At 49.9% G+C, this 18346-nt stretch overlaps 1 protein-coding gene across 1 annotated transcript; it reads left to right on the top strand.

The window, feature by feature from the left end:
• The first annotated feature begins 1287 nt into the window (after positions 1-1287).
• On the top strand, positions 1288-14809 carry LOC306661242 (L-threonine 3-dehydrogenase, mitochondrial-like). Its single transcript, XM_079140087.1, has 9 exons — positions 1288-1313; positions 7356-7561; positions 8566-8608; positions 9664-9734; positions 10801-10950; positions 11028-11200; positions 12149-12239; positions 13335-13604; positions 14384-14809. Exons 2-9 carry the CDS (start codon positions 7372-7374, stop codon positions 14521-14523), a joined length of 1128 nt encoding a protein of 375 aa, XP_078996213.1. The 5' UTR covers positions 1288-1313; positions 7356-7371; the 3' UTR covers positions 14524-14809.
• Positions 14810-18346: the final 3537 nt, after the last annotated feature.

The following is an 18346-nucleotide window of genomic DNA, read 5'->3' as shown; positions in this document are numbered from 1 at the left end:
TGGGTTTGTGATTAAGCCAAAACCTTGACCCATGGGAATGAAGAGAAATTCTCTGCTTTGCTAACTTATAAGCCAGAGGATAGGGGGCAGACATAGACTTGTCTTGAAGAACCATCCTGGCAGAGACAGGAGCCCACAGCTGTGTCCCTGGGCAGGACTGGCCTCAGACCTGAGCCTCTGACCTCTTTGGTCACCCAGTGAGGACTGAGTTCCAGAGGGACTGCCTCTCCCCGAGGAGATGCAGAGGACAGATAATATTCACATCAGCCTGTCAATGGGAAGAGAGGAAATGAAACCACAGGCCTTTCAGTCCCTGGGAAATCAACTCTTGTCTCCTAGTCAGGAATGTTGGAAGAGACCCTAAAACTGTTTTCTCCATACTCCAACGGCCTGCAAATCCCTTGTAAATATTGTCACAATGCGGATTCCCCCATGTAGTGGGTTGGGGAGTGGCTGCTTTGTCAGGGACCGGATCTTGACTACCAAGCCCCTAACGGTTGGAAACCTTGACCATACACTGGAACCACCTGAGGACCTTTAAGAAGATACTTAAACCTGGGCTCCTTTCCTCCACCGAGTCCTTTTGTTTGGCAGGCGGCTCAGGCACTGGGAGGTTCAAAAAATCCTCAGGCAACTTTTAAAAGCGTGGAGTGTGAGAACCACTGCCAAGATCACGTTTCTCAAACGACCGAGTTCATCAGCATGGCCGAGGCCGTGGGCTCCTCAAGGAAATCTGACTCAGCAGCTCTGGGGGTGGGGACTGCAAACTGCATTTCCCACGCGCTCCCAAGTGACGATGGCTTTGCTCCTTTGTGGCCCTAGGGGCCACCGAATTTGGTGTTTCCCAGCTGGCAAACCGAATGAAGTGCCTGGAGCAAGGTGTCTCTGGGCCAGCCTTCGGGCCTGGGGCACTCGCTCTGCAGGTCTTTTCGGCGTCGCTCCGCGCCTGGCCACCGTCCCCGCTGTCAAGTGAAGCTGGCAGTTGCCCACACCTGACGATGCCCAGGCGCGGACGCTGGGGCTGGCCGGCCGCGGTGGGAGGACACGCGCGTGCACGCGGGCGGGAGACCCCGACTCTCGGGGAGGGGGCGGGAGACCCTGGCGGGAGCGCAGGCCGCGGTCCGCTGCGGGCCGGGCGGGCCCAAGGGTGTGCGCGGCGCCCTCCGCCGGTGACTGGGCGCCGCGCCCGCTGCCCGGGCAGGGCCCGGATTGGCTGGCGGCGGGCGGGCTGGGGCGGCCGGAGCATAAAGGGCCGCGCGGCCGGAGCTGCGCTCTGCTGCTGGGTCCTGGACCGCGCACGTGCTGGCCCGCAGGTCAGTGCAAGAGGTCGCCCTCCGAGTCCCCTCCGCGGCCGTCCCGCGAGTCGCGCCTTCCCTCGCGGTGCGCGCAGGCCACGGAGCCCCCTGCCCGGGTGGCCGGGGTCGCGGCGAACCGGCTGCGGAGCTGCGCGCGGCGACTCGGCGCTCCCGCCGGCGAGCGCGGGTCCCCGGCGGCGGCCGCGGAGCTGGGGGCGAGGGGGCGCCACGCCCGCTCCTTCCAGGTTTCGGAGGCGCTCTCCCGCCGGGGAAGGGAGCGTGCACTCTGTTCCCGCAGAACTGCCCCGTCCGGGCTCCCGAGAAGCCGACCCCGGCGTGGCCCCACGCGCCTCCAGGGCAGGCTGAGCCCCTCGCGTCCCCGGCTGCCGCTGGCCGCTCCCTCCACGACCTCCCTCCGCGACCCCCCGAGCTTCCCGAGCTTTCCCGATCGTCCTGGCCTTCCATCATCCCCACGTGAGGCCCAGGAAAAGCGAACGCGACGGAAATTACCCGGACAACGCCTTTTGCCGAGTGCTGTCGCGAGTGGGCTGCTCGCGTTAAACCCTCTCGACGGGCTGTACTCCAATGGATCCAGGCTCACGCGGCAGGGCAGCGGCCGCGGTGGCGTCAGGCCTTGGACCCAGGCTGGTCCCTGCTCTCCTGCGCGGGCGAGAAGAGCTGCGCCGAAGCCCCCAGCGACCCTGGTTCCCCCATGTGTTCTCCGAGTACCTGGTGGTCTCTCTTCTCTCGAGGAGGAATGGAAAGAGGGTTTGGGATTCAGCCGAACTGCCCTCTGCCCTTGGTAGTTGATTTCCACCTGACCTTAAACTGGTCATTCGATTTCGCAAAATGGAAAAAGACTCCAGTTGTAGGGTTGGCTGTGAGGGTTGAATAAGGGTTCAGCAAAGTGCTCCGTAGGTAGGAGGTGCCTCGTCTTCCCTTGGGTCATCAGGATTAAGAGGATGCATTCCTTTAACCAGAGACTGGTTTGCACTTGTGCTGGGTAATGGTTGCTGCTCCTTAAAGCTGGATTGGAAGGATGACAGGTGGGAGGACCTTGGGGAATGGCGGTTCGCTGACCACGGGTCTGGGTTGGCCCTGAGCTGAGGGCCCTGGGGCCGAGGCGGTCACCTGGGCAACGCTGATCTTCCTCAGAACTGGGACCCACCCTGTTCTGGTAATGGAGGTACCAGAGAGACTGCAAGGAAAGATGAGGGCAGTGGGGAGCAGGTGTTGGTAGGTTTGCCACTTGAGGGGAAAGAAGCGCCAGGAATGGAGCCGGGCAAGGGCCTGCTGTGACGCTGGGGGAGCCTTGATCTCTGGTGGGCAGGGTTTTTTTTTTTTTTTTTTAAGCTCCTCAGCATTATATGTCTATCCAGACCCTTTCTTGAGATTGGGTATTTTTAAAATTTTTTTTCTTTTTCATTGTGGTGGCAATCAGGTAACAGTTTTCCACATGTGGCAGTAGTGTTGGCGTATTGACACAGCCCGCTGCACCTTCAACATGCTGTACTGAGATTCCGAACCCAGGAAACACTGACTCCCCTCCTCGCTCCCCCAGGGGAAGTCACCTTCACCCATTGTTTCTGTGATCTTTGATTTCTGTCACCCAGGCAAGTGGACCCTTAGTGAGGCAAGCGTGCTCTGTGCTGCAACCACTGGGTTGCCTACTTACTAAGGCTGGGTAATACTGCAGTGTGTACACCAACCGCATCTTCTTCCTTGGAGGGGCACTTTTTCTTTTCATGCTTGGTGTGTGGGAGGTGTCACTTGATACAGCCTAATTTAGTCTCCATGGCTAAGAATGGTGAGAGCTTGGAATTTTGAGGTTATTTCATGTTAGAACATGGAGGGAAACTGAAGGTGCCTCCTCGGGAGAGGACTTGAATATTCCTGGAACATAATTAACCATCTCCACAACAATCACCATGGAATTCAGTTTCTCAGGGGGGAAAATATCTAAGTAATTTTGTTTTTCTAGAATGGGGACCTTTTGGGTATTTGTGATATAGACAAGTCCTGATGGTTCCTTAGACACAGTGTTTAGAAGTAACACCCATCAGTAACACCCAGCAGATGCTGTTGGGGACCACAGCCGTACTCACAGCTAAAACCAACATGGCCAGAACCAGACTCCCTCCTGCTCTCACCTGGCCTGTTTCTCCAGGAAGCTCATCTAAATTAGAGACCCTAACACCCAGGTGCAAATCATCACCCCAAGCCCGCTGAGCCCTGTGGCTGTGTCTTCATCAGCTCCCTCCCTGTCGCCAGCGCTGTCTTAGGGTCCTGTGGTGGTTTGTGCAATTGCATGTATGTGCTGGAGATGGAGGAAGTTGATCAGTGACACCCTGGACAGGCCTGGGGAGTTACTCCGTTATCTTGGAGAGTCTGTTAACCTATTCTGTGCAGTTAAAGTTCTCAGGAGAGAAAGTCTTCAGCCTGCCACTTGATCTCTAAGAGGGAGGGATTAAGAATCTTCTTTGATGATTTCTCTATACATTTAATTGCTAGCCTGGCAAAACAAGTTTTACTTAATAATAGATGTTCTCAAAGTGTACTCTGGGGAACACCAAGGGTCCCCAAGGTCTTTTGTAGGGTTTATGAGGTGAAAACTATTTTAGAAAGACTTGACTTTTTCAGTAAGTCTTGATTCTGACTGTGTGTCTTTTCGGTGTGCTGTGTGGTGAAGGGAAGCGCCTATCAAGCTATTCTGGTGCCATCAGAGGGTGACAGATGCCTCGAGCGAAGCGTTCTTGGGATTGAAGGGTGAGCTGAACTGGCCTCTCTTCTTCACAGAACACCATTTTTGCTTGAAAGGATGACTGGCAAACATGGTTCTCCATACTTGAGTAATTGAGCTTGTCACCTCATGGAGACAACTGAAGTGTTTGCTGCCAACTCACTGTGTCTACCTTGTGAACTTGTTGGCTTCCCAGCTTGTAGGAATTTCCCTATGAGCTCAGTGGCAACACTAGCCAGTGTGGCTTTCTGGTTTTGGATGGTGGAGCATGTAGACGTGGATTTGGAAGCAAAGCATAAATCACAGATCTAGTGTTTTCCAGGAGACCAGTGCATGGAGTTACAAGGCTTGCAGAAAGATCCTTAATGTGTGAGAGTGACAAACAGGCTTTCATGTAACCAGGGACAAAAGTTTTGTTGGTAGGTAAGGTTTCAGCTTCCACATTGCACCTGACCTTTAAGAAAGGTTAAAAGTAAGTTAACCTTTGAGTTTTGGAGACCTATCAACAGTGAATGTCCAGAATGATCTGCAAAGGCTAAGAAAACACTAGGCCCTTTCCCACCACTCTGCAGGGTTGTGTTTTCTCTGTGTGCCTCTGTCAAAGCACAGAGGCAGAGACGGGAATGCAGCTGTCGTCTGTGAGGGCAGAGATGAGTGGCACTCTTGGTCCCAAGTGTTTTCTGCTTTGGAAAATGTAGTTTCGTAAAAATGTGTATGTTAACATATTTATTTTTAAATGAATCAGTACAAAGTTAAACATTTTTTTGGTTTTTATTTCTTTCAAGCTAAATATTGATAGATTAACCCACATAGTCTTCAACAATTTTTGAAAGACTAAAGGACTGAAAAACTTGAGCCGCTGCCTGAAGGGCAGCCGTGTACTGCTTAGGGACGGGGATGCGTTGTGAGAAATGTGTAGTTAGGTGATTTTGTTGCTGTGGGAACGTGGTAGAGTTCGCTACATACAGAGGACTGTGATGTCTCTAGTGTGGCCATACTGGCTTATGAACCGTCACGTGTGTATGGTCCATTGTTGACTGAAACTTCTTTACATGGCATGTGACTTTTAAATTCAATGTGTCTATAGCAAGATAATAATCTGGACTTAGAAAAGCCACGCTGTAGATAGTTGGAGGTTTTGCTTTTGACACCCACATTGTTAAAGCAATCCCACAATAAGCCAGAGTGCGGCCGGCGGTGAGAACGGGGTTCTGGAGGGCAGGTGAACTCCAAGGTTAAATGAGATAGTGCTAAGAACTTCTCGGGGCCTCCTCATACTTTTCCTTGTGGGGAATAGAAGATTAACAGAGATGTACCTGTTTGACATCTCAAACAAATACAATGAGAAAACCTTCCAGCAGTGGCCATTCATTATTTTGCGTTTGGGAATTGGAATGGTCCTTGAGTTTCAAATGTCCTGGGAAATCTGGTCGACTCTGGGCTTCCCCGGTCTCCCTTTGAACGTACTGAAGTGAGACCCTCCAGGGTCAGAGTTCTTGCCTGGTCTCAGGTGCCAGTAATAACTCTAGGGAAGATTCCCAAAGTGGGCCTCTGAGGATGTTTGAGAGTCGCTGGTCCTTGACCCCTTGTTTCCAACGCTGGCCCCGGCAGCGAGGCTGGAGATGTGCCCACAGAGGGAAGGTTCTTCCTCGGGGCTTTGGGTACTTAGCAGAGCCGGGAACTCAACAGCAGCGCCTGGGATTCCATCTGCCTTTTTCCTGTTGTAACAGGGTCTGCTTCATGCTTTGCCACTGTGGCTTATTTTCTCCTTGTTTGTCCCCTTCTCTTCTCCCTCTTCTCCTGCCTAACCATGGGGTAAGCAAGAGTGCCCTTCTTCCCATCCTGGGCCAGTTGTCTGTCCTTGAGCTCACACACCACGGGAGTGAAGGAATTCGGACTTCCAGGAAGGTGCCCGAAGATGTGAGAACCAGCTAACTCTCAAGTCTGCTAGTGAATTATGGCCCCTGACAGGGCACAGCTCGAACGTAGCCTTTGAGTCACCTCTTTAAAAGCCCTCTGTTCCTGCTGATGGTCAGAACCACAGCCTCTGGGACTGGAGTCCTCTGTGTTTCTCCTTTGTTAGCAAAGCAATGAGACTTTTTTCTTTTTCTCAAAAGTGTCCTCGTTATTGGATTGGCATTGAGGACCAGAGCTTTCAGTGAGACTATGCTAAAGAACAAAACCCCCAGGGGGCCGCTCGGGGTGTGAATGCACTTCCCAGAAGCCGGCATCTCTCCTTTGTTTTCTCTAACTGGAACCTGACTGAGTGGCGCTGCAGGGCAGCTCTGTGGTCCCAGTCTGGAGTCCACTCAAGGACTGACCTGCGTGCATCTCAGATCTCACTGGAATACAGTAAATGTGCTTGACTTTTCTCCTTTCATCATGCGAAAGAGAGATGGTTGGACTCTTTACCGGGTTACTTCTTTGTGAGGGGTGGGACACCGAAGTTGGCCCTGAGGGCTTCTCGACCCTCCTCGGAGGGGATCGCTGACAGCAGAGGTGGAAGGTCGGCGTGCACCATGTCGTTAGCCTGCCTTTGGGGAGAGTGAGAGTGTCAGAACCTGCAGGTGAGGTGGCACTGGTTGCCTCTGATGTGCCTCCTGGGTTTCAGGGGCTGGATGGGGAAGGGGAGGGAAGTCTTAAGTCACACCCCTTGGGACCACCTGGACCTCTTGAGGCCAGGACTTATTTTGTGGGCAAAGCCGACAAGGAGAAGGAGCTGGACTGAACCAAATACACGTCTGTGACCTTGGCAGCAATGAGAAAATGACTTGGAAGTGACCTTTTCCAAGGAGGTGGCAGTGGAGCAAAGCTGGTCACAGCTCAGTGTTGCCGGGGCATTTTCTCTTCACCTGCTATTTCTTCCGGTTTATTCCCAAGATGCCCAAGATGACCTGGTCCTAGTGTCAGCACCAGGTTGGCAGGGCACCTTTAGTCTGCGGCCTGTTTGTGGCCTTAGATGGTGTGGGACAGGCTGGGGATACTCTTGGTCAAAACCTAGGACTTTCTGACTCTTGGTGGTGCTGGTGGCTCTCTGCAGGAACACCCTGTTGTGTCAGCACTGGGGTCAATTCTGAATCGCTTTGGCCTTTGTGTGAGCAAATTTTCATGCCTTTATCACAGGGCCTGACTCACAGCAGGCTCTGGACTGGCTTCCTGTGGCCAGCTCAGCAGTCTCTGCATGCAAATCCTGAATCCCCAAACAGGGCTGCACTCATTGGCTGAGGATTATATTGTTAATTTCAGTTACAGAGCCGGGTCCCAGGGGTTGGGAGAAGGAAGGGCTACCTGGTAAACACGGCTGCTCCCTTTTCTTGCAGTGCATTTGAAAAGTAAATGCAGATCATCGGGATGCTGAGGCATGTGGCCATGGCCTGTGGAGCAGGGCAGAGGCCCCTCTGCAGCCGCTGGACCTCTGGCCTGCCAGTCCGGTTTCTGGGCACCTCCTCTCCACAGAGTCCAGCGGATGCCAGTTTCCACTCTGCCTCCTTCTCTGGAGCAGACCGTCCGCAGGTCTTGATTACAGGTTGGTTTTTCTCCCATTTCCTTTTTTCCCTGTCTTGCCTTGAATCTTACCTTCTTGGTGCTGCTCTGTGTTGACTGCCTTTGTTTTCGGAGCGTGTGCTGTGCTATCGTGTCACCAGGCCTGGGGCCTTGGGAAACAAGGCCCTGCAGCATCCTGCTCTCTCCTGTGTTGGAAACAGCAGATGAGTTAGCACCTGCCCCAGGATCTTGATGCCGTTGACCTCACTGTCACCAGACTCCCCTGGGTCTCCCTACCTGGATCCTGTATCTTCCCACTGCAGACTTTGTGCAGCCCCTGGACGAATGCTGCCAGCTGGCCCAAGTCCTCCTGTCATTTGATTGACAGGTTTTATTTCCTCCTCCTGCCAGGTTTCTTTCCTTGGCTTGACATCACCGTCCTCCCCACTTTCCTAATGGTGTGTTTGTGTGTGTGTGTGTATGTGTGCGCGTGTGGATGGTGTGTGGTTTTCTTACTCTGCCACCCCCCTCATGAAGCTTCTCCAAGGCGTCTGGTTTGGGGGCCATGTTAACGGAGCTGGCTGGAAGTCCCACTGTTCTGTCTTCCTGCTGCTTGGGCATCTCTCGTGTGAACTTCACGGAGTCCTCCCAGATGGGCTCCCAGCTCTCTAGCTTTCCTGTTCCTGATCATGGCTCTCCCAACTCCTATGGTTTTTTTCATTGGTGCATTATAAGTACACATTCCAGTGGAATTCGTGATGCTGTATTATCCATGGCCTTGTTAAGTCTCCAAATCAGGAAACGAATGCCATCCACTTTTAACTTTCCTCTTTATTGATTTTTTTTTTTTTTTATCTGCCCTTTTCTAAAAGGACTTCTTGCTGGGCCTCCCCCTCCACCCTTCCTAGTGCAGCCGGGCGTGGATGGAGGTGGGATTCTGAGCCCACCAGAGGGCGTGCCACGCCAGTTGCTTGGTGTTGAATGTTTCTGGGACTCACTGAACTGAGGAGGCTTCTGAAGTTTCATCGTTTTTTCTTTTTTGTCTAGGGGGTCTTGGCCAGTTGGGAGTGGGGCTTGCCAACCTTTTGAGGTAAGAGCCTTAAAACGTAATGCTTAAAACCTGAGTCCTGAGTACGTGCGGCTTGTAGCGCTGTGTAACCGTCTCCTCCCTCCTCGTGCCCCTTTCCATTTTTAAGATATGGCACCAACGTGGCTGTTGGTGTCACTTTCCGCTTCACCTCCTGGCATCAGACTAACTGCAGGCCCTTGACTCTCGCTCTGCACTGGCCCTTTGCTCTTTTTCTCCTCACTGGGCAAAGTGAGGCTTGTCCTGGATGGAGCATTTGGCTTTTAGTTGCTTGGGGACAGAGGGAAGTGCTCTTAGAAACTGGAAGGGAACAGCGCAGGGTTTGAAGAGAGTGGGATAAAAATGTGGAAAGAGGTGAAATTCTAGAGATGTAGCAGGACTTACAGGCTGTTTGGGTTAAAAAAAGTAACTCATTCACTTCTTGGCCTGCAGATGTCAAAAAAACTTAGCATCTCTGTTTCTACTTTGTAACTGTCTCCTTTGCTCTGAGGCAGTCACCTTGGATTGTAGGAACAAGAGGTCTGATTGGTAAACATCTTCTGAGTCAAAACTACCCTTTAGGGGACAGCAGCTTTCTTATCACTAACCCTGACGAGGCCCCTCCCAGCCAGTCCTGAGACGATGGCCAACCGGATCAGGCCTGACCAGCACACTTACCTGTACAGTTCTGCTTCTGTCCTCTGTCACCTGAAGACAGGGCCGGTCCTCCGGGATGATAGCTATGCTGATTCCGGTTCCTTTCCTGCTTTTCACCAGGCAGAATCCACTTGTTTGTTGGGACTCCCCAAGTTGGTCCTCTGACCTAGAACTCCAAAACAGGGGTACTGGGGAGAAACCGGTAACAGACATAGGGTTGGCAGTGGGGTGAGAGGAGGCACAGAAGATGAGGTGTGGGTACCCACAGGAAGGGGGCCTGAGCGTGAGAGAAGCAAGGTGTGTCCCAGGCGAGAAGGAAGGAGGCTGAGAGGAGATTGCCATTTCTATTTGAAAAGATTGTTTTTTGCAGAAGTGGTTGTATCCTCGAGCTTGCAATTTTTGTGTTTTGATTTTCCCTTTAGGAAAAGATTTGGGAAGGACAATGTGATTTTGTCAGACATAAGGAAACCCCCTGACCATGTCTTCTATAGTGGTAAGTGAGGGATGGGCCTTGCTGCTGTTTTTATCTTTAATTTTCAAAGTGTGGTTAAAGAGGCAACTCATGGAATCCATGTGGACAGCAGCTCCTAACGGGTATGTGAATCGAAGAAAGTTGTCAAGGCAAATCATGCCACTTAAAAGTATCTGCTATTTTTAATCCTGCTGGAGTGCTTTTTTTTTTTTTTTTTTTTTTTTTTAATCACTTGTTTAGCAGCAGCATTAAAAATCATTTGAAGTTTCAGATATTATTTGGAGTAATATCTTTGGAATAAAAACTTTGATTTCCATCTTTTGAATTTTTAGTTAGCTATTGGCTCAGAGTAGACAAATAGATCAAGTTCTGTGATGAGGGAAAAACTTTAAAAATTTAGAGAAATGAATTGGGATGTTCTAAGGTAGAATTGCTCTTAAGCTGTGGCATGCACAAAAAAATCTCGGGCTCCTCCAGTGAAGTTTTCTGCTTCCTCATGGGCATCTGATCCTGTCTGTTAGTCCTTCCTGGTTCAGTGCTGGCCTTTGGCTGCGTGCCTTGCGCAGAGCAACAGGCTGCCTCGGGGGAGAAGTTGGTCTTAAGCAGAAGTGTTTCTGCATCTGGTGTAATTAGGTGTGAAGAACTCAGGATTTATGATTCTTCTGTACCAAGTGGATTCCTTTTAAAATCTGTAGCTTTTAAGCAGAGTAAGGTGACCAGGGTCCTGGAGCTGGCATCAGCAGTGAGGACTGGAGCCAGGGGCAGACAGCCGGGGTGACCCACTTCTTCTGCTTGTTCTGTTTGATCCCAGACAGCTGGTTACCTATTCTGTGCCTCAGTTTCCTCACCAGTGGGATGTGTCTACCTGCAAGGCTATGAGATGGTGCACTACACCAGGAGCCAGGCTCAGTTCCTGGCACAGGGAGTCCTTGTAGAAGCACCAGCTGTCATTACCTGTGGGTGGCTGGGACCTGTGACTCCATAAGAAAAGTGCTTCCTGGTGCCCGGGAGTCCCAGTGGGATTGGCCAGGTGCGTGGGGTCAGCTCAGCCCTCAGGTGCCCGCCTTTCTCGCCTGTGGCTCTGTAGGCCCCTTCTTGTATGCCGACGTCTTGGATTACAAGCGTCTCCGCGAGATCGTGGTGAACAACCGCATCACCTGGCTGTTCCATTACAGCGCTTTGCTCAGCGCGGCTGGAGAAGCCAACGTGCCCTTGGCGAGAGCCGTGAACGTCACTGGTGAGTGCCTGGCTGCGTGAGCAGCTTTCCCGCTTGGATGAGAGGTTCTTGTGGGTCTGATGACGTCTGCCCCTCAGGACTGCACAACGTCCTGGACGTCGCGGCCGAGTACCACCTGCGCTTGTTCGTGCCCAGCACCATTGGGGCGTTTGGACCTACCTCTCCGCGGAACCCAGCCCCCGACCTCTGCACCCAGAGGCCCAGGACCATCTACGGGGTGTCCAAGGTCTACACGGAGCTCATGGGAGAAGTAAGCGCCTGGGAGGCTGCTGACTGCGTGGCCCATGTCCGGTTCCTCGGGTTTCCTCCCCCACTCTTCGTGCCTCAAGCGCCTGCTGATTTCGTCCTGGGGGTTTGCCCCTCCCCCGCCCAGTCCCCGGGGCTGCTTGCTTCCCTGCTGTGTGTGCCAAGTGGCAGGCATCCTAAGGACTGGCCTGGCCTGGCAGCTTCTCTGCAGCCTGTGACATTCCGCACTTCCTGAACTGCAAGTGGCTCTGCATCCTTCTCTGGCTATCACCCTGTTTCTGGGCACCATTGTTTTAGGCGCCCCGTATTGGTAGTTATTAGTGGTGACTTTATGTTACGGAAAACTGACCTTTTTTTGTTTAACTACTCTTTTTATAACTCTAGTAAATTTTTTTTGGTGCCAGGGATTGAACCCCAGAGACCTTTAACCACTGAGCCACATCCCAGTCCTTTTTTGTATTTTATTTAGAGAAAGGGTCTCACTAAATTGCTGAGGCTGACTTAGAACTCTCAATCCTCCTGCCTCAGCTTCCTGAGCTGCGGGGATTCCAGGCGTGTGCCCTGCACCCAGCCTCATAGTAAATTTGAGTCAATGTTTACTCCTTCAGCTGACGTGTCTGGCCATTGCTCTGGCATACGCCCTCCCCTCTACTCCTTGTAGGGCGGCAGTGAGCAGGAGAATCCTACAGGACAGCGAGCGGAAACTGCCTTCCTAAGAGAGGTAGCAGATTCCTGCAGAGGCTGGTTTGTTGGCTGTGTCGCTATGTCTCCAAGATGATGATGCTTTGAGTGTTTAGTAAAGACAAGTGAATGACCCTTGGAAATTCTCAACTTCATTTTCTTTAGGAATATTTTAATATTGCTGCATGGAATGATATTCAGAAAAAGAAAAAAAAAAACGTTTTGTTCTGATTTAAAGATTCTTTTTGAGTAAGTTTTCTCTTCTTCATAGTATTATTATCACCGGTATGGGTTAGATTTCCGCTGCCTGAGGTACCCTGGAATCATATCTGCAGACTCGCAGCCTGGCGGGGGAACAACCGGTAAGAACAATTTTTGATTTCTTTGATATGTAAGCTAGGCTCCTTATTGCCGGGAAGCATCGTCTTGGTGGTGAATGGCCCTGTCTGTAGTGTGCGAGGAATACCTGCAGTTTCTGCTCCTTCTCCTGGGCGTGTGCTCTCATGCACGCAGACCCTGTGGACTTGCCCTTGCTCGGGTCAGCGCATGCAGGAGCTGTTGGTCAGCTTGGCATTGGCCACCAGTGCTGGAGTAAAACAGATACTTCTCAAGGACAAATTTGGAACTGACAGTGTAGAAGACCCCAATCAGCATACTTCCTTGAATACAGCCCTTGTTCCTTAGTAGTGAGCTCTGTTAGAATGGACCATGCATGTCACACATTTCAAAAGGGCTTAAGTGGTGCTAGTTTGGACGCAGGCATGCATGACTTTCAGTGACCCTCATGTCGGGGACCCTCCCCATTCAGTGGTCCTGAGGTATAGCATGAAAAGATACTTGACAAAGTCTGGGGGACTTTAAAGGAGCCTTTGATTTTTGTTACTTTAAAAAAGCTCTTGCCGTCATGTGGAGCCTCTCCACGTGTGGCCCAGGGGCCCCTAAGCATCCTTGAGACCCTTTCCAGGGATCCAGGGGTCAACACTACTCGTATGGGTACAGGGACATTATTGGCTATTTTCCTTCTCCCTCCAGAGCACACTGTTGCCCAGAGGTGTGTGCCACAGCAGAGCAGGCTGGATGCGGAAGCAGGTAGATGCTCCAGCCGCCTCCCGCTAAGCCTAAGAATTCCTTAAAATGTAGAACAGACTGTGCTTCTCAGTAAATTTTCTTTGTTTGGAAATTGTGTTCTTTTTCTTGTAAAATACCACACATATCAGTATGTAGTAGGTTTATTCTTATCATTCTAGAACTTAATGGTTTACTTTCTAAGAATTTCCATTTAACTGTGTAAGACAGTAAATGTTGACACAAACCTGCATTGGTCAAATCCCTGCGAGTCTTACGTTGAGGGCCCCAAGGGGCTCCGGGACTGAAACGCTGCAGAGCAGCTGCCGCGGTCCAGAAAGTTCCCTCATGGTTCTAACATAAGAAAACCCACCTGATGGATTCTCTTTCAGACTATGCTGTCCAGATTTTCCCTGATGCCATAAGGAGCGGCAAATTTGAGTGCAACCTGAAGGCCAGCGCCAGGCTTCCAATGATGTACGTCCAGGACTGCCTCAGGGCCACGCTGGAAGTCATGGATGCACCCGCAGAGTCCCTCTCCATGAGGACCTACAACATCAACGCCATGAGCTTCAGCCCCGAGGAGCTGGCCCAGGAGGTCCTCAAGCACCTGCCTGAGTTCCAGATCTCCTACAACGTGGATCCTGTGCTACAGGCCATAGGTGGGTCGACCTCGGCAAGGCAGCACCGGCAGAGTTGGACTTCGGCCTCACCACGAGCCCCGAGGATGTAGACCTTGGAAGGCCAAGGCACACATAGCTTTTGGCCCCAGGGCCGCTACAGGATGGGCTGCTGTTGAGCCGGTGGGCAGAGGCTTCGATTTTGAGAAATGATATCTACGTGGGTAAAATGTGAACAACTCATCAGCATCTTACAGTTTAAATGTAAAACAAGGAAAAAAGGAAGCAATTGAGACAGTATCTGAGCAGCTCTGGGTTTCCCTATGCTCTAATCACCCCCTTGGGGTTCAGCGTTTGCCTTTAGATGTAAGATTCCTCCCTTAATAATTGTGTGAGGTTTTGCTGGGGTCTCGGGGTGCATGCCTGAAATCCCAGTGCTTCAGGAGACTGAGCTGGGAGCATCGTGAGTTCAAAGCAACTCAGCAAGGCTCTAAACAACTCAGCGAGACCCTGTCTCTAAACAAACAACAACAACCAAAAACAGACTGGGATGGGGTTCAGTGGTTGAGTGTCTGAGGATTCAATCCCTGGTACAAAAAAAAGAAAATTGTGAGGTTTTAGCATGAAAATCAGTGTCGATAGTAGTTGTCTGGTCTGACCTCCCGAGAGGGCGACTGTGTGCCTAGTAGTTGTCCTGCTGCACCATAAGGGGTGATTTCCTTTTTTGTTCCTTGTATCTACAGCTTCCATTGAGAATGCTGTAGAACTTTGGCAAATCCAAAGCCCGAATAACCTGAACCCCCTCCTGCATCTCTCCCTAGCGGATAGCTGGCCCATGACCTTGGATGACAGCAGTGCCCGGAAGGACTGGGGCTGGAAGCACGACTTTGATCTTCCGGAGTTGGTGACCACGATGCTGAACTTCCATGGTTCTGACACCAGGGTTGCCCAGGCCAACTGAAGGCCTCCGAGGAGGAGCCTGTGCCCTGGACGACCTGGGGAGGACGGACGGACGGGACCCCGGGGAACTTGCGCTCTTTAGAGTGAGGGGGATGGACTACACTTCAGCAGCTCACTTGAACTACCCGGTGGAGGATGGCATTAGCCTAAGCACTTCCAAAACATCGTAGGTTGGGAGGGAGGACGTCTCAGCCTTCGCTGTGTGCCTCAACGGGTCCCAACGCACACCCGGCAGAGCCCATGGAATGCAGACCGGAGTCGTGATGGTGCGGAGGTGACCATTTCTGGGAAGGTGGAAGTACGCAATGTTTGTATTGAATTAAATTCAGCTTAAATTCCACTCCTGAGTCTCCAATATTCTCTTGACCGGAGAACAAAGATTACATTTTAAGACTTTCAAAGACAAACTCACAGGTGGGGGCTTGTGGCTCAGCGGTAGAGCACTGGGAAGTGCTGGGTTCGATTCCTGGCATGGCATATAAATAATGAATAAAACAAAGGTCAATCAACATCTAAAAAAAAATATTAAAAAAGACATACTCACTATTCTGTACCACCCCTTCATAACACAAAACCTGTTTGAGGTGTGAGTCCCCCATGCTCACCGTGCTCAGCTCTGCAGAAGTTATCACTTCTGATTTATCTTCCTGCAAGAGGAAATCAAGACTTCCAACAATGATGCAGCAAGAGCAGAGCAGCCCTCTCTCATTTCCATCCCCTCTTGTCACTGAGCTGGGTGGGCTCTGCCAGCATGAGGGCTCCTGAGCTGGCCCCGTTGCAGCCCAAGGAGTCTGTCTCCTTGTGCAGGTTCCTGGCCTTACCCAGCTGCCTAAGCGGCTTAGATCGCTGCCCAACCAATGCTGTTTCCTAAAGAGCCCTCTCTTACTATGGCCTCCCATGTTCCTAGACTGAGCCCAGAGGAACTGCTCTGAGCCCTGTAGACCCACACAGGCCACCCTTCTGGTGGCCTCAGGAGGCCCCAGGAAGTGAAGTGCCCCGTTCCTCAGAGAAGTCTCTCTCTCTCTATATATGTATATATATTTGGTAACAGCTGTGGAGGATTAAAAGGTGTTTATATTGTGTTGATGATGACAAAGTCAGTTATGCATTTGGAATTTCAAATTGTTAGGTTGCAAAGCGAGTGTTTTTGGAGGTATTCCTGGCTTTAAAATCTATTTGACCTTTAACTGGAGAACTTTTCAATAATTACATCATCAGTTGTATAGTTTTTTCTCCACTTAGTATAAGTAAACTTACATGTGTAGACTTTGAGTTTCTTTAATAGCTTTATTGGATATAGTTCACATACATAAAATATATTCATTTAAAATTTATGGTTCAGCAGTTTTCAACTTTCAAGTTAGAGTTGTGCATCCATCAATACAGCGTAATTTTAGGACATTTTGACACCCTCCCCACCAAGAAACCACCTGGATGCCCTCTCCACCCGGCGACAACTCCTCTGCTTCTGTGTCTGGATTTGTCACTTCTGGAATGAAGTCTTTTGTGAGTGGCTTTGTTGATGAGGCATGTTTTTCTTGAGGTTCGTCCATTTAGCAGTACTTGGATTGTTCTTGCTAAAAATATTCCATTATTTGGATAGACTGCCTCTTGTTTATCCCTTCCTTTGAGAGACAGTCAGGTTGTTGGCACTTTTAAGCTTTGAAGGGGAGGTAAATGCTTTCTTTGAACATGGTGCAGATATGTGGGTTTTGAAGTTACTTTATTTCTTATTGTTTATAGTTTGAAAATAGTTAAATTCATTTAACTTATTCTCAATTATCTTAAAGGAACAAGAAGTTACTATTTTGCCCTTCTGAGGAGGGAGGCAACGGCTCACTGGAGTGACTTGTATTCTTGTTATGGGCCAGGCTATGTGGGCAATGACCAAACAGACTCCATTTACCCCGAGACTCCGTGTCTTGTAAGCAATGCTTCTCCCATGAGGAAATTCCACCTCTGCCATCCTGGCCCTGCTTAGCACACCTTGCTTAGAAATGCAAATGTTTCTGTTCTTATATAATGTAAAATTGTTCTTTTTGGTTCTCATTTTTATTGGACAATGTACCCTATCAGAGAATGATTATCTAGTTGTTAGTAACCATTCTTTAACTTGTACTCAACCAGGGTTGTTCTGACCCACTTTCCCTTCTGCTTATGATTCTAGATCTCATGATGTTTGTTTGTAGTTTTGAATTATAGCAGCAGCCACTTATGATTAATGTACTGACATGTTTTACTCATGGTATAAAATGTGTACTCTGACCCCTGGCGGGGGTCAAAGGGTGTAGACTTGCAGCCTGCCCCTCTGTCCCGCCAGCTGGTGAATCAAGACACTTCTGTCTCCTGCTTTAAGATCGACTAGGCGATTTATTGCAGTCTTGCCATAACATTCTTAGGCTCTGGTCTCTGATTTCCACCAGATTCCCCAGAGAACCTTGTCCTGGGGCCCTTGGGGGTTTTGCTCTGAACTGCTTCCTTCGATCTTTCTAAGTCTACAGGTGAACCTCAAGACGGCTCAGCAGAGTGGAAACTAGGGAAGGCTGCAGCCTCAGGGGACAATTCCTATTGACACTTCTCCCTCTGGATTAAAGCCAGAGGCTGAAACCCTTTTCTGTCCCAGTTGCGCTTGCCCCGGGTCCCAGGGAGGACCAGTGTTTTACTGGCAAGAGCCTGCCTTTCTGTTGGAAGTGATCTGAAGGGCAAAGGGAGGCTTGGTTTGTCCCTCCACTTCCCTCTCTAGAGGTAACCATGATGAGCTACATAGTTACATAAAATCATTCTTAAAATGAGTGATTTTAAGACTTGTATCAAGAATTCAAAGCCATCTTATCAGAACTGAATTTTGGCCATGTGATGGTCAGATAACTGTACAGGCGCAGTTTCAACATTTCTGTTCAGTAAAGACAATTCACATTTCCCTGTGTGTGCATCCCTTGTTTTTCTAAAGCACAAATGTGTGTTCATGGCTTTATTTAATAACCTAGGTCAGCAGCTCGAATAGATCTACCACATTTATTTTAAAAGTTGTATAACTTTTCATAAATTGGGTATTCTAAAATATATTTAACTGACTAATTATGGACTTTCTAGTCTTTTACTCTCACAAATGACACTGTAAAAACATTTCAAGTGTGGTCAACTTTTATTGACTGAAAGAGCCCAAATCACTCTCTGTGACGGAGCATTTATATCCATGTAACTGAGTTTGTAAGGGTGAAGGTCCAAGGACTCCCCCAAGTAGCCTAGTGGCTTTGAAAGTGCCGGGTGACACCAATGTCCTGTTCTTCCCCTGCTTACCCTGCATCTGTGAACTTGAGCTCATCTGGCAGGCCACAGATGTGCATGTCTTCCAAACAAGTACGAAACTCTGAAAATCTGGTTTCAGAAGGTTTGATTTGTGCACCTGGGAGAGAATTAATCCTGGTTGTCTTTTTGCCCCAAACTGTGTAATCCTAACACAGTCCTGTCCTGTCTTGACGGTGTCCCATCTGTGAAATGCGATGCAAGCGTGACTCTGCAGGGCTGCTGCTTCCCCATCCCCCAAAGCCATTGCTTTAATCAGGAAATGTGGAATACATTGCACTTAGTTTTTTTCTAAATAAAAAATTTTAAGTTGTGCACATTTGAAAAAATATAAACATGTAAATTATGAAGCATAATTAACAAAAGAACTGTGCTAAGGAATAGACCATGCCTGGCCACCTGTCCTCAGCCATCTGAAATATGGATTTTCAGCCTGTGAAATAGGTAGAATATTATATTGGAAGAGTTTGAAAAGTTAGTTGTCTTGTTAAGTCATGTCATTGTTTTGGGAGGAAAAA

This window comes from Sciurus vulgaris (genome assembly GCF_902686455.1).
Source record: "Sciurus vulgaris genome assembly, chromosome: 5".
Classification (NCBI taxonomy): domain Eukaryota; kingdom Metazoa; phylum Chordata; class Mammalia; order Rodentia; family Sciuridae; genus Sciurus; species Sciurus vulgaris.
Note: the sequence above shows the minus strand (reverse complement) of the source record. Positions and strands in the feature narration are given on the sequence as shown.

What these genes read in the sequence shown, in the direction of transcription:
- LOC306661242 (XM_079140087.1), top strand. Translation starts at nt 7,372, where the DNA reads ATGCAGATCATCGGGATGCTGAGGCATGTGGCCATGGCCTGTGGAGCA. An exon ending in TGACCATGTCTTCTATAGTG is followed by an intron (nt 9,735 to 10,800) that starts GTAAGTGAGGGA and finishes GTGGCTCTGTAG; the next exon opens with GCCCCTTCTTGTATGCCGAC. An exon ending in TCCTGTGCTACAGGCCATAG is followed by an intron (nt 13,605 to 14,383) that starts GTGGGTCGACCT and finishes ATCTCTCCCTAG; the next exon opens with CGGATAGCTGGCCCATGACC.